Below are 20,454 nucleotides of genomic sequence, written 5' to 3'. Positions count from 1 at the left end.
TTCTTAAAACGGCATTGTTGGTTTAAGAAAATATTTACTAAATAAACTCAAGTTTTTAAAAACTTTATCACAATAAAATAACAATAACGAGGCTCTGTACAGGAGGTACCGGTACCAAGTCATTGTGGAGGCTATATATAGGGGATACCGGTACAGAGTCAATGTGGAGGCTATATACAGGGGGTACCGGTACAGAGTCAATGTGGAGGCTATATACAGGGGGTACCGATACAGAGTCAATGTGGAGGCTATATACAGAGGGTACCGGTACAGAGTCAATGTGGAGGCTATATACAGGGGGTACCGGTACTGAGTCAATGTGGAGGCTATATACAGGGGGTACCGGTACTGAGTCAATGTGCGGGGGTATATACAGGGGGTACTGGTACAGAGTCAATGTGGAGGCTATATACAGGGGGTACTGGTACAGAGTCAATGTGGAGGCTATATACAGGGGGTACTGGTACAGAGTCAAATCAAATCAAATCAAATTTATTTATATAGCCCTTCATACATCAGCTGATATCTCAAAGTGCTGTACAGAAACCCAGCCTAAAACCCCAAACAGCAAGCAATGCAGGTGTAGAAGCACGGTGGCTATGAAAAACTCCCTAGAAAGGCCAAAACCTAGGAAGAAACCTAGAGAGGAACCAGGCTATGTGGGGTGGCCAGTCCTCTTCTGGCTGTGCCGGGTGGAGATTATAACATAACATGGCCAAGATGTTAAAATGTTCATAAATAATAGTAAGGCAGAACAGTTTAAACTGGAGCAGCAGCATGGCCAGGTGGACTGGGGACAGCAAGGAGTCGTCATGTCAGGTAGTCCTGGGGCATGGTCCTAGGGCTCAGGTCAGTTGAAACTGGAGCAGCAGCATGGCCAGGTGGACTGGGGACAGCAAGGAGTCATAATGTCAGGTAGTCCTGGGGCATGGTCCTAGGGCTCAGGTCCTCCGAGAGAGAGAAAGAAAGAAGGAGAGAATTAGAGAACGCACACTTAGATTCACACAGGACACCGAATAGGACTAGGGTGGCTGGAGTCTCTGTAAAAAAAATTTTGGGGGGGGGCCTTTTCTCCGACACCAGATAGTATAGAGGTCCTGGATGGCAGGAAGCTTGGCCCCAGTGATGTACTGGGCCGTACGCACTACCCTCCGTAGAGCATTACGGTGGAATGCCCAACAGTTGTCACGATGCTCAGACCCTAGTCTACAGACAAGGTAGTCCTGTAGAACTTAGTAGGGGAAGTCTCTCCTCACATTGATATTCTACCATGCTGCTCAGATAAAGACCAAGAAGAAGGGGAAATTAAGTGTTACTTGTAAAACGAAATCTTTGTAGAAACATCCAGCCAACAGGAAGGAAGAACAACAATTGGGTTTTTTTTGTGTGTGAAGGAAGAAGCACAACGTAAAGGAGAGAGGATGGATGGATGTTCCACAGCTTATTGTATCGACTCTGCAGTTTCAGCATGCTTTTGCTGCACAGTCGAAAGCGCGCTGGACTTCGGGCTAGAAGGTCGAGGGATCGAGACCCGCTCCCTTCCTGTTTCATTACAATATCTAAATTTAACAGATCTCGAGCCTCTCAACATTTGTAGCCCAGTGAAGGCCACTATATCTATAATGGAAACGTATTTCCGTATTGCCCCAATAGTCGTATCAGAAGTAAATGTAGCTGTTTGCTTCTCCTCTTGTGGTATATTGTAAAACCGTCTACAGTTGAGGACCATTCAATATCGCAGTTTTGTTTCCACGGATACGTGTCTAGGGGGGATACGGGGAGAGAGAAAGCACAGGGAGACGACCGGATTACGCTCAGACAGACACGATGCGCGCTTTGGGTGATTCGCGACCTTAAACCATTTTCTGGTAAGGCTCCAGTTGATCGGATTTATGTTGTTTGATGTACTGCATGTTTAACTGTCGGATATGTATAGTAACTTGATGTTTAAGGCTATGATGCAATTCGTCACACTTAAAACGTACACCCCGCAGACGCAGATGGTTTAACGGTTTATGAATAGGCGAATTTGATTTGATTCCTAAACCACTTCGTTAGAAAAGCGGATTGGCTTGGGAGTTACTTCAATAATCGACCATGTGGTATTACAATGATTACATTGGCCACTGACAGTCGCCTAAATAGGCTAAGAGAGAAGGCAGTGAGGGGAATTTAGTCTGTTTACCTGATATGTGTTTGGCTTGAGGTCTATCCTCTTGCCTCTGAACATTGAATGCAGGTTATCGTCTTTTGTTGTCATGAATCTTGTTCTGGATGCAGCTCTGCGGAGTGGTCACTAGCTGGCCACAAAGTCTTTACAATCAGATTAACCTACACTCTAACCTTAACCACACTGTGCTAACACTAATACCTAACCCATACTCTTAAATTAAGACCAACGTGCTCATTTTGGTATTTTCATACTTTAAAAAAAAACATTATTAGAAAATTTTAACTTTGCAGCTGGCCCATCTACAGAAGCAGAAATCGTTTAGTTATGCCTCCATGACAAGACTCATCACAATAAATGTCAACCTGGCATCTTGAAGACCTTTGGCTGTTTCAGTCTATGCGTGGGCAGCGCAATAGCAGTGCTAAACGTATTGTGTCAGTGGTAATATGCTAAGTTGAAGTTTGCTGCCACAAATGCATTTTGTAGCTTACTTTTCTGCGTCTTAAATAGCCCACTTCAGTGAGTCATAGCACTTCAGCAGCGGACATAGCAGGTCTAGTTTGAATTGAGGCAGAACTGGTGAATGTTTGTCATCAAAGTCTGCATGTGTGAAACTCAAGTGAGGACTGGAAAATATATGTTTTGGTTTAGTATGAGAGGCGGATGTCTGTTGAAAACAGGTCTGGACCTTCTCACCCCCTCTCCAGGTCAACTGTCACACGGACTCACGCTAAGCAGAAGAAAAACAGTCTCTTGGGGAAAGCAACAATAGATGTTTCATGCATCTCTGTCCACAGAATAAGTAGGTCTATTTTAACTCTCATCTTTCAGAAACTAATAATACTAATAAAGACAGATACCAGATAATTCAGAGAGGTTGGGTTAAATGTGAAAGACACATTATAGTTGAAGGCATTCAGTTGTACTGACTAGGTATCCCCCCTTGCATTCAGTTGTACTGACTAGGTATCCCGCCTTTCATTCAGTTGTACTGACTAGGTATCCCGCCTTTCATTCAGTTGTACTGACTAGGTATCCCCCTTTCATTCAGTTGTACTGACTAGGTATCCCGCCTTTCATTCAGTTGTACTGACTAGGTATCCCGCCTTTCATTCAGTTGTACTGACTAGGTATCCCGCCTTTCATTCAGTTGTACTGACTAGGTAACCCGCCTTTCATTCAGTTGTACTGATTAGGTATCCCGCCTTTCATTCAGTTGTACTGACTAGGTATCCCGCCTTTCATTCAGTTGTACTGACTAGGTATCCCGCCTTTCATTCAGTTGTACTGACTAGGTATCCCGCCTTTCATTCAGTTGTACTGACTAGGTATCCCCCCTTTCATTCTGTTGTACTGACTAGGTATCCCGCCTTTCATTCAGTTGTACTGACTAGGTATCCCCCCTTTCATTCAGTTGTACTGACTAGGTATCCCGCCTTTCATTCAGTTGTACTGACTAGGTATCCCGCCTTTCATTCAGTTGTACTGACTAGGTATCCCGCCTTTCATTCAGTTGTAATGACTAGGTAACCCGCCTTTCATTCAGTTGTACTGATTAGGTATCCCGCCTTTCATTCAGTTGTACTGACTAGGTATCCCGCCTTTCATTCAGTTGTACTGACTAGGTATCCCCCCTTTCATTCTGTTGTACTGACTAGGTATCCCGCCTTTCTTTCAGTTGTACTGACTAGGTATCCCCCCTTTCATTCAGTTGTACTGACTAGGTATACCCCCTTTCATTCAGTTGTACTGACTAGGTATCCCGCCTTTCATTCAGTTGTACTGACTAGGTATCCCGCCTTTCATTCAGTTGTACTGACTAGGTATCCCGCCTTTCATTCAGTTGTACTGACTAGGTATCCCCCCTTTCATTCAGTTGTACTGACTAGGTATCCCCCCTTTCATTCAGTTGTACTGACTAGGTATCCCCCCTTTCATTCAGTTGTACTGACTAGGTATCCCGCCTTTCATTCAGTTGTACTGACTAGGTATCCCGCCTTTCATTCAGTTGTACTGACTAGGTATCCCCCCTTTCATTCTGTTGTACTGACTAGGTATCCCGCCTTTCTTTCAGTTGTACTGACTAGGTATCCCCCCTTTCATTCAGTTGTACTGACTAGGTATCCCCCCTTTCATTCTGTTGTACTGACTAGGTATCCCCCCTTTCATTCTGTTGTACTGACTAGGTATCCCGCCTTTCATTCAGTTGTACTGACTAGGTATCCCGCCTTTCATTCAGTTGTACTGACTAGGTATCCCGCCTTTCATTCAGTTGTACTGACTAGGTATCCCCCCTTTCATTCAGTTGTACTGACTAGGTATCCCGCTTTTCATTCAGTTGTACTGACTAGGTATCCCGCCTTTCATTCAGTTGTACTGACTAGGTATACCCCCTTTCATTCAGTTGTACTGACTAGGTATCCCGCCTTTCATTCAGTTGTACTGACTAGGTATCCCGCCTTTCATTCAGTTGTACTGACTAGGTATCCCGCCTTTCATTCAGTTGTACTGACTAGGTATCCCCCCTTTCATTCAGTTGTACTGACTAGGTATCCCGCCTTTCATTCAGTTGTACTGACTAGGTATCCCCCCTTTCATTCAGTTGTACTGACTAGGTATCCCCCCCCTTTCATTCAGTTGTACTGACTAGGTATCCTACCCTTCTTCCATCTTCAGCAAGCTTGCTGCCCTTCTTCTTCTTATTCTTCTTCTTCTTCTTCTTCTTCTTCTTCTTCTTCTTCTTCTTCTTTTTAAATCATGTTTTATGACTGTCAAACTGGACAATCAAAATCACATTAACTCCCTAATTGCCACTGTGAATAGTCATTTGAGTTCAAAAGTTATTCATGAATGTGAACCTAAGAACTAGGATAATGAAGACTTAATAGCGTGATTAAACACCTACTGAGGGAGTCAGGGGTGGACGAGGCATTAGTCTCTCTGAATAATAGAGACAATCAATGGTTACGTTCCAAATGGGAGCCTAATTCCCTATCGAGTGCACTACTTTTGACCGGAGCCCTATGGGCCATGGCACCCTATTCCCTATGGGTCCTGGCCAAAAGTAGTGCACTACGTTTGACCGGAGCCCTATGGGCCATGGCACCCTATTCCCTATGGGTCCTGGCCAAAAGTAGTGCACTACTTAGGAAATAGGGTGCCAATTGAGACCAAAGACAATCTTCTATTCACATGAATATTCATATATTATCTTCATATTAATATTCATATATTCTCTTCACATTAATATTCATATCCCTGTGATTGGAACTCATCAACAGCAGACGTCTGCAATCACTAATTAGTGGTTGTTAGTAAAAACTGGACTTGAAAGAAGCGAGAATATTGGTAGAATTGGAATGGGAGGGAGAGAGAGTGGAAGGGATAGAGTGGAAGGGAGAGAGAGAGTGGAAGGGAGAGAGAGTGGAAGGGAGAGAGAGTGGAAGGGAGAGAGAGTGGAAGGGAGAAAGAGTGGGAGGGAGAGAGAGTGGAAGGGAGAGAGAGAGTGGAAGGGAGAGAGAGAGTGGAAGGGAGAGAGAGTGGAAGGGAGAGAGAGAGTGGAAGGGAGAGAGAGTGGAAGGGAGAGAGAGAGTGGAAGGGAGAGAGAGTGGAAGGGAGAGAGAGTGGAAGGGAGAGAGCGAATGGAAGGGAGAGAGAGTGGAAGGGAGAGAGAGTGGAAGGGAGAGAGAGTAGAAGGGTGAGAGAGTGGAAGGGAGAGAGAGTAGAAGGGTGAGAGAGTGGAAGGGAGAGAGAGAGTGGAAGGGAGAGAGAGTGGAAGGGAGAGAGAGTGGAAGGGAGAGAGAGTAGAAGGGTGAGAGAGTGGAAGGGAGAGAGAGTGGAAGGGAGAGAGAGAGTGGAAGGGAGAGAGAGTGGAAGGGAGAGAGAGTGGAAGGGAGAGAGAGTAGAAGGGAGAGAGAGTGGAAGGGAGAGAGAGTGACAGGGAGAGAGAGAGTGGAAGGGAGAGAGAGTGGGAGGGAGAGAGAGTGGAAGGGAGAGAGGGTGGAAGGGAGAGAGAGTGGAAGGGAGAGAGAGTAGAAGGGATAGAATGGGAGGGAGAGAGAGTGGAAGGGAGAGAGAGTGGAAGGGATAGAATGGGAGGGAGAGAGAGTGGAAGGGAGAGATAGTGGAAAGGAGAGAGAGTGGACGGGAGAGAGTGAGTGGAAGGGAGAGAGAGTGGAAGGGAGAGAAAGTGGAAGGGAGAGAGAGAGTGGAAGGGAGAGAGAGTGGAAGGGGTCCTTCTGTAGCTCAGTTGGTAGAGCATGGCGCTTGTAACGCCAGGGTAGTGGATTCGATTCCCGGGACCACCCATACGTAGAATGTATGCACACATGACTGTAAGTCGCTTTGGATAAAAGCGTCAGCTAAATGGCATATATTATTATTATTATTATATTATATTATTATATATTATTATTATATTATTATTATTATTATATTATTATTTATTATTATTATAGTGGGAGGGAGAGAGAGTGGAAGGGAGAGAGAGTGGAAGGGAGAGAGAGTGGAAGGGATAGAGAGTGGAAGGGAGAGAGAGTGGAAGGGAGAGAGAGTGGAAGGGAGAGAGTGGACAGGAGAGAGAGAGTGGACGGATGGGAGAGAGAGTGGAAGGGAGAGAGAGAGTGGAAAGAAGAGAGAGTGGACGGGAGAGAGTGAGTGGAAGGGAGAGAGTGGAAGGGAGAGAGAGTGGAAGGGAGAGAGAGAGTGGAAGGGAGAGAGAGTGGAAGGGAGAGAGAGTGGGAGGGAGAGAGAGTGGAAGGGAGAGAGAGTGGAAGGGAGAGAGAGTGGAAGGGATAGAGAGTGGAAGGGATAGAGAGTGGAAGGGAGAGAGAGATTGGAAAGAAGAGAGAGTGGAAGGGAGAGAGAGTGGAAGGGAGAGAGAGTGGAAGGGAGAGAGAGAGTGGAAGGGAGAGAGAGAGTGGAAGGGAGAGAGAGTGGAAGGGAGAGAGAGTAGAAGGGAGAGAGAGAGTGGAAGGGAGAGAGAGTGGAAGGGAGAGAGAGAGTGGGAGGGAGAGAGAGTGGAAGGGAGAGAGAGTGGAAGGGAGAGAGAGTAGAAGGGATAGAATTGGAGGGAAAGAGAGTGGAAGGGATAGAATGGGAGGGCGAGAGAGTGGAAGGGAGAGAGAGTGGAAGGGATAGAATGGGAGGGAGAGAGAGTGGAAGGGAGAGAGAGTGGAAGGGAGAGAGAGTGGAAGGGAGAGAGAGTGGGAGGGAGAGAGAGTAGAAGGGAGATAGAGAGTGGAAGGGATAGAGAGTGGGAGGGAGAGAGAGTGGAAGGGAGAGAGAGAGTGGAAAGGAGAGGGAGTGGACGGGAGAGAGAGAGTGGAAGGGAGAGAGAGTGGAAGGGAGAGAGAGAGTGGAAGGGAGAGAGAGTGGAAGGGAGAGAGAGAGTGAAAGGGAGAGAGAGTGGAAGGGATAGAATGGGAGGGAGAGAGAGTGGAAGGGAGAGAGAGTGGAAGGGAGAGAGAGTGGAAGGGAGAGAGAGTGGGAGGGAGAGAGAGTAGAAGGGAGAGAGAGAGTGGAAGGGATAGAGAGTGGGAGGGAGAGAGAGTGGAAGGGAGAGAGAGAGTGGAAAGGAGAGAGAGTGGACGGGAGAGAGAGAGTGGAAGGGAGAAAGAGTGGAAGGGAGAGAGAGAGTGGAAGGGAGAGAGAGTGGAAGGGAGAGAGAGTGGAAGGGAGAGAGAGTGGAAGGGTGAGAGAGTGGAAGGGAGAGAGAGTGGAAGGGAGAGAGAGTGGAAGGGAGAGAGAGTGGAAGGGTGAGAGAGTGGAAGGGAGAGAGAGTGGAAGGGAGAGAGAGAGTGGAAGGGAGAGAGAGAGTGGAAGGGAGAGAGAGTGGAAGGGAGAGAGAGTAGAAGGGAGAGAGAGTGGAAGGGTGAGAGAGTGGAAGGGAGAGAGAGTGGAAGGGAGAGAGAGAGTGGAAGGGAGAGAGAGAGGGAAGGGAGAGAGAGTGGAAGGGAGAGAGAGTAGAAGGGAGAGAGAGTGGAAGGGAGAGAGAGTGACAGGGAGAGAGAGAGTGGAAGGGAGAGAGAGTGGGAGGGAGAGAGAGTGGAAGGGAGAGAGGGTGGAAGGGAGAGAGTGGAAGGGATAGAATGGGAGGGAGAGAGGGTGGAAGGGAGAGAGAGTGGAAGGGATAGAATGGGAGGGAGAGAGAGTGGAAGGGAGAGATAGTGGAAAGGAGAGAGAGTGGACGGGAGAGAGTGAGTGGAAGGGAGAAAGAGTGGAAGGGAGAGAGAGAGTGGAAGGGAGAGAGAGTGGAAGGGAGAGAGAGTGGAAGGGAGAGAGAGAGTGGGAGGGAGAGAGAGTGGAAGGGAGAGAGAGTAGAAGGGAGAGAGAGTGGAAGGGAGAGAGAGTGACAGGGAGAGAGAGAGTGGAAGGGAGAGAGAGTGGGAGGGAGAGAGAGTGGAAGGGAGAGAGGGTGGAAGGGAGAGAGTGGAAGGGAGAGAGAGTAGAAGGGATAGAATGGGAGGGAAAGAGAGTGGAAGGGATAGAATGGGAGGGAGAGAGGGTGGAAGGGAGAGAGAGTGGAAGGGATAGAATGGGAGGGAGAGAGAGTGGAAGGGAGAGATAGTGGAAAGGAGAGAGAGTGGACGGGAGAGAGAGAGTGGAAGGGAGAAAGAGTGGAAGGGAGAGAGAGAGTGGAAGGGAGAGAGAGTGGAAGGGAGAGAGAGTGGAAGGGAGAGAGAGTGGAAGGGTGAGAGAGTGGAAGGGAGAGAGAGTGGAAGGGAGAGAGAGAGTGGAAGGGAGAGAGAGTGGAAGGGAGAGAGAGTAGAAGGGAGAGAGAGTGGAAGGGAGAGAGAGTGACAGGGAGAGAGAGAGTGGAAGGGAGAGAGAGTGGGAGGGAGAGAGAGTGGAAGGGAGAGAGGGTGGAAGGGAGAGAGTGGAAGGGAGAGAGAGTAGAAGGGATAGAATGGGAGGGAAAGAGAGTGGAAGGGATAGAATGGGAGGGAGAGAGGGTGGAAGGGAGAGAGAGTGGAAGGGATAGAATGGGAGGGAGAGAGAGTGGAAGGGAGAGATAGTGGAAAGGAGAGAGAGTGGACGGGAGAGAGTGAGTGGAAGGGAGAGAGAGTGGAAGGGAGAGAGAGTGGAAGGGAGAGAAAGTGGAAGGGAGAGAGAGAGTGGAAGGGAGAGAGAGTGGGAGGGAGAGAGAGTGGAAGGGAGAGAGAGTGGAAGGGAGAGAGAGAGTGGAAAGGAGAGAGTGGACAGGAGAGAGAGAGTGGACGGATGGGAGAGAGAGTGGAAAGAAGAGAGAGTGGACGGGAGAGAGTGAGTGGAAGGGAGAGAGAGTGGAAGGGAGAGAGAGTGGAAGGGAGAGAGAGAGTGGAAGGGAGAGAGAGTGGAAGGGAGAGAGAGGGAGGGAGAGAGAGTGGAAGGGAGAGAGAGAGTGGAAGGGAGAGAGAGTGGAAGGGATAGAGAGTGGAAGGGAGAGAGAGTGGAAGGGAGAGAGAGATTGGAAAGAAGAGAGAGTGGAAGGGAGAGAGAGTGGAAGGGAGAGAGAGAGTGGAAGGGAGAGAGAGAGTGGAAGGGAGAGAGAGAGTGGAAGGGAGAGAGAGTGGAAGGGAGAGAGAGATTGGAAAGAAGAGAGAGTGGAAGGGAGAGAGAGTGGAAGGGAGAGAGAGAGTGGAAGGGAGAGAGAGTGGAAGGGAGAGAGAGTGGAAGGGAGAGAGAGAGTGGAAAGGAGAGAGTGGACAGGAGAGAGAGAGTGGACGGACGGGAGAGAGAGTGGAAGGGAGAGAGGGAGTGGAAAGAAGAGAGAGTGGACAGGAGAGAAAGAGTGGACGGACGGGAGAGAGAGTGGAAGGGAGAGAGATTGAGGGAGTGAGAGATTAATAATGACAGAGAGAGGGAGAGCGAAAGAAAGAGAGAAGGTGTGATTGAGCTGGACATGGAGATGCCTGCTGGGTGGTTGTGTGATTGAGCTGGACATGGAGATGCCTGCTGGGTGGCTGTGTGATTGAGCTGGACATGGAGATGCCTGCTGGGTGGCTGTGTGATTGAGCTGGACATGGAGATGCCTGCTGGGTGGCTGTGTGATTGAGCTGGACATGGAGATGCCTGCTGGGTGGCTGTGTGATTGAGCTGGACATGGAGATGCCTGCTGGGTGGTTGTGTGATTGAGCTGGACATGGAGATGCCTGCTGGGTGGCTGTGTGATTGAGCTGGACATGGAGATGCCTGCTGGGTGGCTGTGTGATTGAGCTGGACATGGAGATGCCTGCTGGGTGGCTGTGTGATTGAGCTGGACATGGAGATGCCTGCTGGGTGGCTGTGTGATTGAGCTGGACATGGAGATGCCTGCTGGGTGGTTGTGTGATTGAGCTGGACATGGAGATGCCTGCTGGGTGGTTGTGTGATTGAGCTGGACATGGAGATGCCTGCTGGGTGGTTGTGTGATTGAGCTGGACATGGAGATGCCTGCTGGGTGGCTGTGTGATTGAGCTGGACATGGAGATGCCTGCTGGGTGGTTGTGTGATTGAGCTGGACATGGAGATGCCTGCTGGGTGGTTGTGTGATTGAGCTGGACATGGAGATGCCTGCTGGATGGCTGTGTGATTGAGCTGGACATGGAGATGCCTGCTGGGTGGTTGTGTGATTGAGCTGGACATGGAGATGCCTGCTGGGTGGTTGTGTGATTGAGCTGGACATGGAGATGCCTGCTGGGTGGCTGTGTGATTGAGCTGGACATGGAGATGCCTGCTGGGTGGTTGTGTGATTGAGCTGGACATGGAGATGCCTGCTGGGTGGTTGTGTGATTGAGCTGGACATGGAGATGCCTGCTGGGTGGTTGTGTGATTGAGCTGGACATGGAGATGCCTGCTGGGTGGCTGTGTGATTGAGCTGGACATGGAGATGCCTGCTGGGTGGTTGTGTGATTGAGCTGGACATGGAGATGCCTGCTGGGTGGTTGTGTGATTGAGCTGGACATGGAGATGCCTGCTGGGTGGTTGTGTGATTGAGCTGGACATGGAGATGCCTGCTGGGTGGTTGTGTGATTGAGCTGGACATGGAGATGCCTGCTGGGTGGTTGTGTGATTGAGCTGGACATGGAGATGCCTGCTGGGTGGCTGTGTGATTGAGCTGGACATGGAGATGCCTGCTGGGTGGCTGTGTGATTGAGCTGGACATGGAGATGCCTGCTGGGTGGTTGTGTGATTGAGCTGGACATGGAGATGCCTGCTGGGTGGTTGTGTGATTGAGCTGGACATGGAGATGCCTGCTGGGTGGTTGTGTGATTGAGCTGGACATGGAGATGCCTGCTGGGTGGTTGTGTGATTGAGCTGGACATGGAGATGCCTGCTGGGTGGTTGTGTGATTGAGCTGGACATGGAGATGCCTGCTGGGTGGTTGTGTGATTGAGCTGGACATGGAGATGCCTGCTGGGTGGTTGTGTGGTCTCAAGTGTTTCCCAGGTTTGACATCCGACTGAATACAGACTGATTATAGATACATGTTTATCATGTATCTGATATTATCATGTATCTCTGTTTCTGCCTGTTTATATCTGATATTATCATGTATCTGATATTATCATGTATCTGATATTATCATGTATCTGATATTATCATGTATCTCTGTTTCTGCCTGTTTATATCTGATGTTATCATGTATCTGATATTATCATGTATCTGATATTATGTATCTGATATTATCATGTATCTGATATTATCATGTATCTGATATTATCATGTATCTGATATTATCATGTATCTGATATTATCATGTATCTGATATTATCATGTATCTGATATTATGTATCTGATATTATCATGTATCTGATATTATCATGTATCTGATATTATGTATCTGATATTATCATGTATCTGATATTATCATGTATCTGATATTATGTATCTGATATTATCATGTATCTGATATTATGTATCTGATATTATCATGTATCTGATATTATCATGTATCTGATATTATCATGTATCTGATATTATCATGTATCTGATATCATGTATCTGATATTATCATGTATCTGATATTATCATGTATCTGATATTATCATGTATCTGATATTATCATGTATCTGATATCATGTATCTGATGTTATCATGTATCTGATATTATCATGTATCTGATATCATGTATCTGATGTTATCATGTATCTGATATTATCATGTATCTGATATTATGTATCTGATATTATCATGTATCTGATATTATCATGTATCTGATATTATCATGTATCTGATATTATGTATCTGATATTATTATGTATCTGATATTATCATGTATCTGATATTATGTATCTGATATTATCATGTATATCTGTTTCTGCCTGTTTATATCTGATATTATCTTGTATCTGATATTATCATGTATCTGATATTATCATGTATCTGATATTATGTATCTGATATTATCATGTATCTGATATTATGTATCTGATATTATCATGTATCTGATATTATGTATCTGATATTATCATGTATCTGATATTATCATGTATCTGATATTATGTATCTGATATTATCATGTATCTGATATTATCATGTATCTGATATTATCATGTATCTGATATTATCATGTATCTGATATTATTTTGTATCTGATATTATCATGTATCTGATATTATCATGTATCTGATATTATCTTGTATCTGATATTATCATGTATCTGATATTATCATGTATCTCTGTCTATGAAACAGGATTCTGCAGTCATTTATCTACCCAACAGTGACAGATTCATCTGATTTCTTAGATATTTTTGTTGTTGTTGATGCGTTTTGTTTTTGAAAATCTGTTTTGATATAATATCATATCAAGTATTTATTATTTATATCAAGATATGCCTCAATTAATACTAGAATGGTTGTAGGTATGAAGTCATCATTTCGGGGGATGTACTGAGAAACTACTGTAAATGTAGCAAAGAGTCTTCATCGACACGGCCGACTGACCTCCCTGTTTTCCCCCTCGCCCCTCCCTCTTCTCCCAGGTTGATTGACAAGCCCGTCGTCCAATCAAATCGAATCGTCGACCATGATTGCAACAGGGGGCCTCCTGCGTATAAACCGGTGCCAGGACTCCCAGCACTCTAAGAACCAAGCTGAGAACAAGAGGAAGAGGAAACAAGCCAAGAGAAAGAAGAACGATGTAGTTGTGGTGGGTTAGCATGATGTACTACAATACCCATCATGCTCTGTACTACAGTACCCATAATGTTTTGTGTATTGTATTTAGTTTAGAACGATGTAGTTGTGGTGGGTTAGCATGATGTACTACAATACCCATCATGCTCTGTACTACAGTACCCATAATGTTTTGTGTATTGTATTTAGTTTAGAACGATGTAGTGGTGGTGGGTAGCATGATGTACTACAATACCCATCATGCTCTGTACTACAGTACCCATAATGTTTTGTGTATTGTATTTAGTTTAGAACGATGTGGTGGTGGTGGGTAGCATGTTGGACTACAGTACCCATGATGCTTTGTATATTGCATCAGGTTTAGAACGATATGGTGGTGATGGGTAGCATGATGGACTACAGTACCCATGATGCTTTGTATATTGCATCAGGTTTAGAACGATATGGTGGTGGTGGGTAGCATGATGGACTAAACTGAAGAAGTAAAAATCTTCTTTAGCTTTTAATTTTCTCGATGAAAAGCACAAACTTGTAATGCATCAGTTTAGAAGCGATGGTGGTTCTGGGAGCTTATGATGGACTACCAAGACCCATGATGGCATTTCTATAGGAGAAGAAGCAGTTTCTAGGTTTCATAAACCATCTTTGACATGTGGTGGTGGTGGGTAGCATGATGGACTACAGTACCCAGAAGAATTATACAGTTGTTTGCAGTACAGGTTTAGAACCATAGGTGGTGGTGGGAAAACCTTGGTAGCATGATGGACTCATTTTACCCTGACTTTTTTCATCTTTTATCCTGCCTCACTTCAGTTCTGACTTAAAACAAGAGCTGTGTTGGAATACCCATACTACAATGATGGATACAATGAGTATATACTACATTCTGTAAACTATTAGTTCATTTTAGTGGTGGTGGGTAGCATGATGGACTGCAGAACCCATGATGTCTACCGGAAGTTGATGCTGTTGCATCAACCTTTGTTAGCATAACAAATGTAGCTGGTGGTGGGTTCAGCATGATGGGGTGCCAGAGTGCACTCTGGGCATTTGTAAATCCAGAGCGTTGTCAGATTGTCATTTGTAAATTCAGAGCGCACACTGCTACTGGACGCATTCAAAGGCAGTCAAGCACCCAAGCTAACTGGCTCACTGGCTCACTGGCTCACTGGCTCACTGTGACCATTTTACTCGCCCTATCAGAGCTGGTTAGGCTGTTTTCATGTTATCAAATCAAATCCAATGTTATTTGTCACATGCACCAAATACAACAGGTGTAGTAGACCTTACAGTGAAATGCTGAATACAACAGGTGTAGTAGACCTTAGTGAAATGCTGAATACAACAGGTGTAGTAGACCTCACAGTGAAATGGAATACAACAGGTGTAGTACCCATGAAATGCTGAATACAACAGGTGTAGTAGACCTTTTGCTGAATAAAAGGTGTACCTACAAAAATGCTGTAGATAACAGGTGTAGTAGACCTGTGAAATGCTGAATACAACAGGTGGTAGACCTTATGAAATGCTGACAACAGGTGTAGTAGACCCACAGTGAAATGCTGAATACAACAGGTGTAGTAGACCTTGTAATGCTGAATACATGTAGTAGACCTTAGTGAAATGCTAATACAACAGGTGTAGTAGACCTCACAGTGAAATGCTGAATACAACAGGTGTAGTAGACCTTAGTGAAATGCTGAATACAACAGGTGTAGTAGACCTTACAGTGAAATGCTGAATACAACAGGTGTAGTAGACCTCACAGTGAAATGCTGTATACAACAGGTGTAGCTTACAGTGAAATGCTTACAACAGGTGTAGTAGAACTTACAGTGAAATGCTGAATACAACAGGTGTAGTAGACCTTACAGTGAAATGCTGAATACAACAGGTGTTGTAGACCTCACAGTGAAATGCTGAATACAACAGGTGTAGTAGACCTCACAGTGAAATGCTGAATACAACAGGTGTAGTAGACCTTTACAGTGAAATACTTACTTACAAACCCTTAACCAACAACGCAGTTTTTAGAAAATACCTACAAAAAGTAAGATAACAATAGCGAGACTATATACAGGGGGGTACCGCTACAGGGACAATGTGCGGGGGTACCGGTGTCGAGGTAATTGAGGTAATATGTACATGTAGGTAGAGTTATTAAAGTGATTAATGCATAGATAATAAACAGAGAGTAGCAGTGGTGTAGAAGAGGGGGTGGGGGAAATGCAAATAGTCTGGGAAGCTATTTGATGAGATGTTCAGGAGCTTTATGGCTTGGAGGTAGAAGCTGTTTAGAAGCATCTTGGACCTAGACTTGGCGCTCCGGTACCGCTTGCCGTGCGGTAGCAGAGAGAACAGTCTAGGACTAGGGTGGCTGGAGGCTTTGACCATTTTTAGGGCCTTCCTCTGAAGGTGGTCCTTCTGCCAGTGGTAGAGATATCCTGTAGCTAACATACTGGTACATACTGCTGTAATGCTATGTGGTCCATATATATTATTAACATATTATTATTACACCGCCTGGTATAGAGGTCCTGGATAGCTAACATACTGGTACATACTGCTGTAATGCTATGTGGTCCATAAGGATATAGTAGCTAACATACTGGTACATACTGCTGTAATGCTATGTGGTTCATAAGGATAGAGTAGCTAACATACTGGTACATACTGCTGTAATGCTATGTGGTCCATAAGGATAGAGTAGCTAACATACTGGTACATACTGCTGTAATGCTATGTGGTCCATAAGGATAGAGTAGCTAACATACTGGTACATACTGCTGTAATGCTATGTGGTCCATAAGGATAGAGTAGCTAACATACTGGTACATACTGCTGTAATGCTATGTGGTCCATAAGGATATAGTAGCTAACATACTGGTACATACTGCTGTAATGCTATGTGGTCCATAAGGATAGAGTAGCTAACATACTGGTACATACTGCTGTAATGCTATGTGGTCCATAAGGATAGAGTAGCTAACATACTGGTACATACTGCTGTAATGCTATGTGGTCCATAAGGATATAGTAGCTAACATACTGGTACATACTGCTGTAATGCTATGTGGTCCATAAGGATATAGTAGCTAACATACTGGTACATACTGCTGTAATGCTATGTGGTCCATAAGGATAGAGTAGCTAACATACTGGTACATACTTCTGTAATGCTATGTGGTCCGTAAGGATAGAGTAGCTAACATACTGGTACATAATGCTGTAATGCTATGTGGTCCATAAGGATATAGTAGCTAACATACTTCTGTAATGCTATGTGGTCCATAAGGATAGAGTAGCTAACATACTGGTACATACTGCTGTAATGCTATGTGGTCCATAAGGATAGAGTAGCTAACATACTGGTACATAATGCTGTAATGCTATGTGGTCCATAAGGATAGAGTAGCTAACATACTGGTACATACTGCTGTAATGCTATGTGGTCCATAAGGATATAGTAGCTAACATACTGGTACATACTGCTGTAATGCTATGTGGTCCATAAGGATAGAGTAGCTAACATACTGGTACATACTGCTGTAATGCTATGTGGTCCATAAGATAGAGTAGCTAACATACTGGTACATACTGCTGTAATGCTATGTGGTCCATAAGATAGAGTAGCTAACATACTGGTACATACTGCTGTAATGCTATGTGGTCCATAAGGATATAGTAGCTAACATACTGGTACATACTGCTGTAATGCTATGTGGTTCATAAGGATAGAGTAGCTAACATACTGGTACATACTGCTGTAATGCTATGTGGTCCATACGGATACAGTAGCTAACATACTGGTACATACTGCTGTAATGCTATGTGGTCCATAAGTATATAGTAGCTAACATACTGGTACATACTGCTGTAATGCTATGTGGTCCATAAGGATATAGTAGCTAACATACTGGTACATACTGCTGTAATGCTATGTGGTCCATAAGGATAGAGTAGCTAACATACTGGTACATACTGCTGTAATGCTATGTGGTCCATAAGAATAGAGTAGCTAACATACTGGTACATACTGCTGTAATGCTATGTGGTCCATAAGAATAGAGTAGCTAACATACTGGTACATACTGCTGTAATGCTATGTGGTCCATAAGAATAGAGTAGCTAACATACTGGTACATACTGCTGTAATGCTATGTAACATACCGGTCCATAAGGATATAGTAGCTAACATACTGGTACATACTGCTGTAATGCTATGTGGTCCATAAGGATACTGCTGTAATGCTAGCTAACATACTGGTACATACTGCTGTAATGCTATGTGGTCCATAAGAATAGAGTAGCTAACATACCGGTACTTACTGCTGTAATGCTAGAGTAGCTAACATACCGGTACTTACTGCTGTAATGCTAGAGTAGCTAACATACTGGTACATACTGCTGTAATGCTATGTGGTCCATAAGAATAGAGTAGCTAACATACTGGTACATACTGCTGTAATGCTATGTGGTTCATAAGGATATAGTATCTAACATACTGGTACATACTGCTGTAATGCTATGTGGTCCATAAGGATATAGTAGCTAACATACTGGTACATACCGCTGTAATGCTATGTGGTCCATAAGAATAGAGTAGCTAACATACCGGTACTTACTGCTGTAATGCTAGAGTAGCTAACATACCGGTACTTACTGCTGTAATGCTAGAGTAGCTAACATACCGGTACTTACTGCTGTAATGCTATGTGGTCCATAAGAATAGAGTAGCTAACATACCGGTACTTACTGCTGTAATGCTATGTGGTCCATAAGAATAGAGTAGCTAACATACTGGTACTTACTGCTGTAATGCTAGAGTAGCTAACATACCGGTACTTACTGCTGTAATGCTAGAGTAGCTAACATACCGGTACTTACTGCTGTAATGCTAGAGTAGCTAACATACCGGTACTTACTGCTGTAATGCTATGTGGTCCATAAGAATAGAGTAGCTAACATACTGGTACTTACTGCTGTAATGCTAGAGTGGTCCATAACATAGAGTAGCTAACATACTTACTGCTGTAATGCTAGAGTAGCTAACATACCGGTACTTACTGCTGTAATGCTAGAGTAGCTAACATACCGGTACTTACTGCTGTAATGCTAGAGTAGCTAACATACCGGTACTTACTGCTGTAATGCTAGAGTAGCTAACATACCGGTACTTACTGCTGTAATGCTATGTGGTCCATAAGAATAGAGTAGCTAACATACTGGTACTTACTGCTGTAATGCTAGAGTAGCTAACATACCGGTACTTACTGCTGTAATGCTAGAGTAGCTAACATACCGGTACTTACTGCTGTAATGCTAGAGTAGCTAACATACTGGTACTTACTGCTGTAATGCTAGAGTAGCTAACATACCGGTACTTACTGCTGTAATGCTAGAGTAGCTAACATACTGGTACTTACTGCTGTAATGCTAGAGTAGCTAACATACCGGTACTTACTGCTGTAATGCTATGCGTAGCTAACAAATTGTCAGCCAACATAACGTGTAACGTAACTTATTTGAAAAGTCATTACTTTATTACATTGCTCAACAGTTTCTTAACATTTTGTCATAATTAGTTAAAGCAATGAATTTGTATCCGCCTCTCGTCGGACTGCATATTTTCCGCCATTCTCTGAAGAAATGCATTATGGGCCCTTAAAAGCATGGAAATAGTGTCCACTGCTTGTATACTTCATATTTTGGCAAATTTAGTACGACATCCAGGAACTATTGGCTCACTAACTATATCTATACTATGACCAATAAGCATACTAACTATATCTATACTATGACCAATAAGCATACTAACTATATCTATACTATGACCATTAAGCATACTAACTATATCTATACTATGACCAATAAGCATACTAACTATATCTATACTATGACCAATAAGCATACTAACTATATCTATACTATGACCATTAAGCACACTAACTATATCTATACTATGACCAATAAGCATACTAACTATATCTATACTATGACCAATAAGCATACTAACTATATCTATACTATGACCATTAAGCACACTAACTATATCTATACTATGACCATTAAGCATACTAACTATATCTATACTATGACCAATAAGCATACTAACTATATCTATACTATGACCATTAAGCACACTAACTATATCTATACTATGACCATTAAGCACACTAACTATATCTATACTATGACCATTAAGCATACTAACTATATCTATACTATGACCAATAAGCATACTAACTATATCTATACTATGACCATTAAGCACACTAACTATATCTATACTATGACCATTAAGCATACTAACTATATCTATACTATGACCAATAAGCATACTAACTATATCATGACCAATAAGCACACTAACTATATCTAAACTATGACCAATAAGCATACTAACTACATCATGACCAATAAGCATACTAACTATATCTATACTATGACCAATAAGCATACTAACTACATCATGACCAATCAGCATACTAACTACATCATGACCAATAAGCATACTAACTATATCTATACTATGACCAATAAGCATACTAACTACATCATGACCAATAAGCATACTAACTATATCTATACTATGACCAATAAGCATACTAACTATATCTATACTATGACCATTAAGCACACTAACTATATCTATACTATGACCAATAAGCATACTAACTATATCTATACTATGACCAATAAGCACACTAACTATATCTATACTATGACCAATAAGCATACTAACTATATCTATACTATGACCAATAAGCATACTAACTATATCTATACTATGACCAATAAGCACACTAACTATATCTATACTATGACCAATAAGCATACCAACTATATCTATACTATGACCAATAAGCATACTAACTATATCTATACTATGACCAATAAGCACACTAACTATATCTATACTATGACCAATAAGCACACTAACTATATCTATACTATGACCAATAAGCATACCAACTACATCATGACCAATAAGCATACTAACTATATCTATACTATGACCAATAAGCACACTAACTATATCTATACTATGACCAATAAGCATACTAACTACATCATGACCATTAAGCATACTAACTATATCTATACTATGACCAATAAGCACACTAACTATATCTATACTATGACCAATAAGCATACTAACTATATCTATACTATGACCAA

General features: G+C 43.7%; 1 protein-coding gene across 1 annotated transcript in view; it reads left to right on the top strand.

Annotated features, from left to right (window-relative positions):
• The first annotated feature begins 1,786 nt into the window (after positions 1–1,786).
• LOC127907725 (uncharacterized) overlaps positions 1,787–20,454 on the top strand; it is a 35,306-nt gene continuing 16,638 nt past the window's right edge. Inside the window, exons 1-2 of the mRNA XM_052464312.1 lie at positions 1,787–1,868; positions 13,119–13,285. Coding sequence (XP_052320272.1) covers positions 13,163–13,285 — 123 coding nt within the window. The 5' untranslated portion in view covers positions 1,787–1,868; positions 13,119–13,162. The remainder of the gene's footprint in view (positions 1,869–13,118; positions 13,286–20,454) is intronic.

The sequence above is a fragment of the Oncorhynchus keta genome, chromosome 15 (genome assembly GCF_023373465.1).
Source record: "Oncorhynchus keta strain PuntledgeMale-10-30-2019 chromosome 15, Oket_V2, whole genome shotgun sequence".
Classification (NCBI taxonomy): Eukaryota; Metazoa; Chordata; class Actinopteri; order Salmoniformes; family Salmonidae; genus Oncorhynchus; species Oncorhynchus keta.
This window is presented reverse-complemented; position numbering and strand designations above follow the sequence as displayed.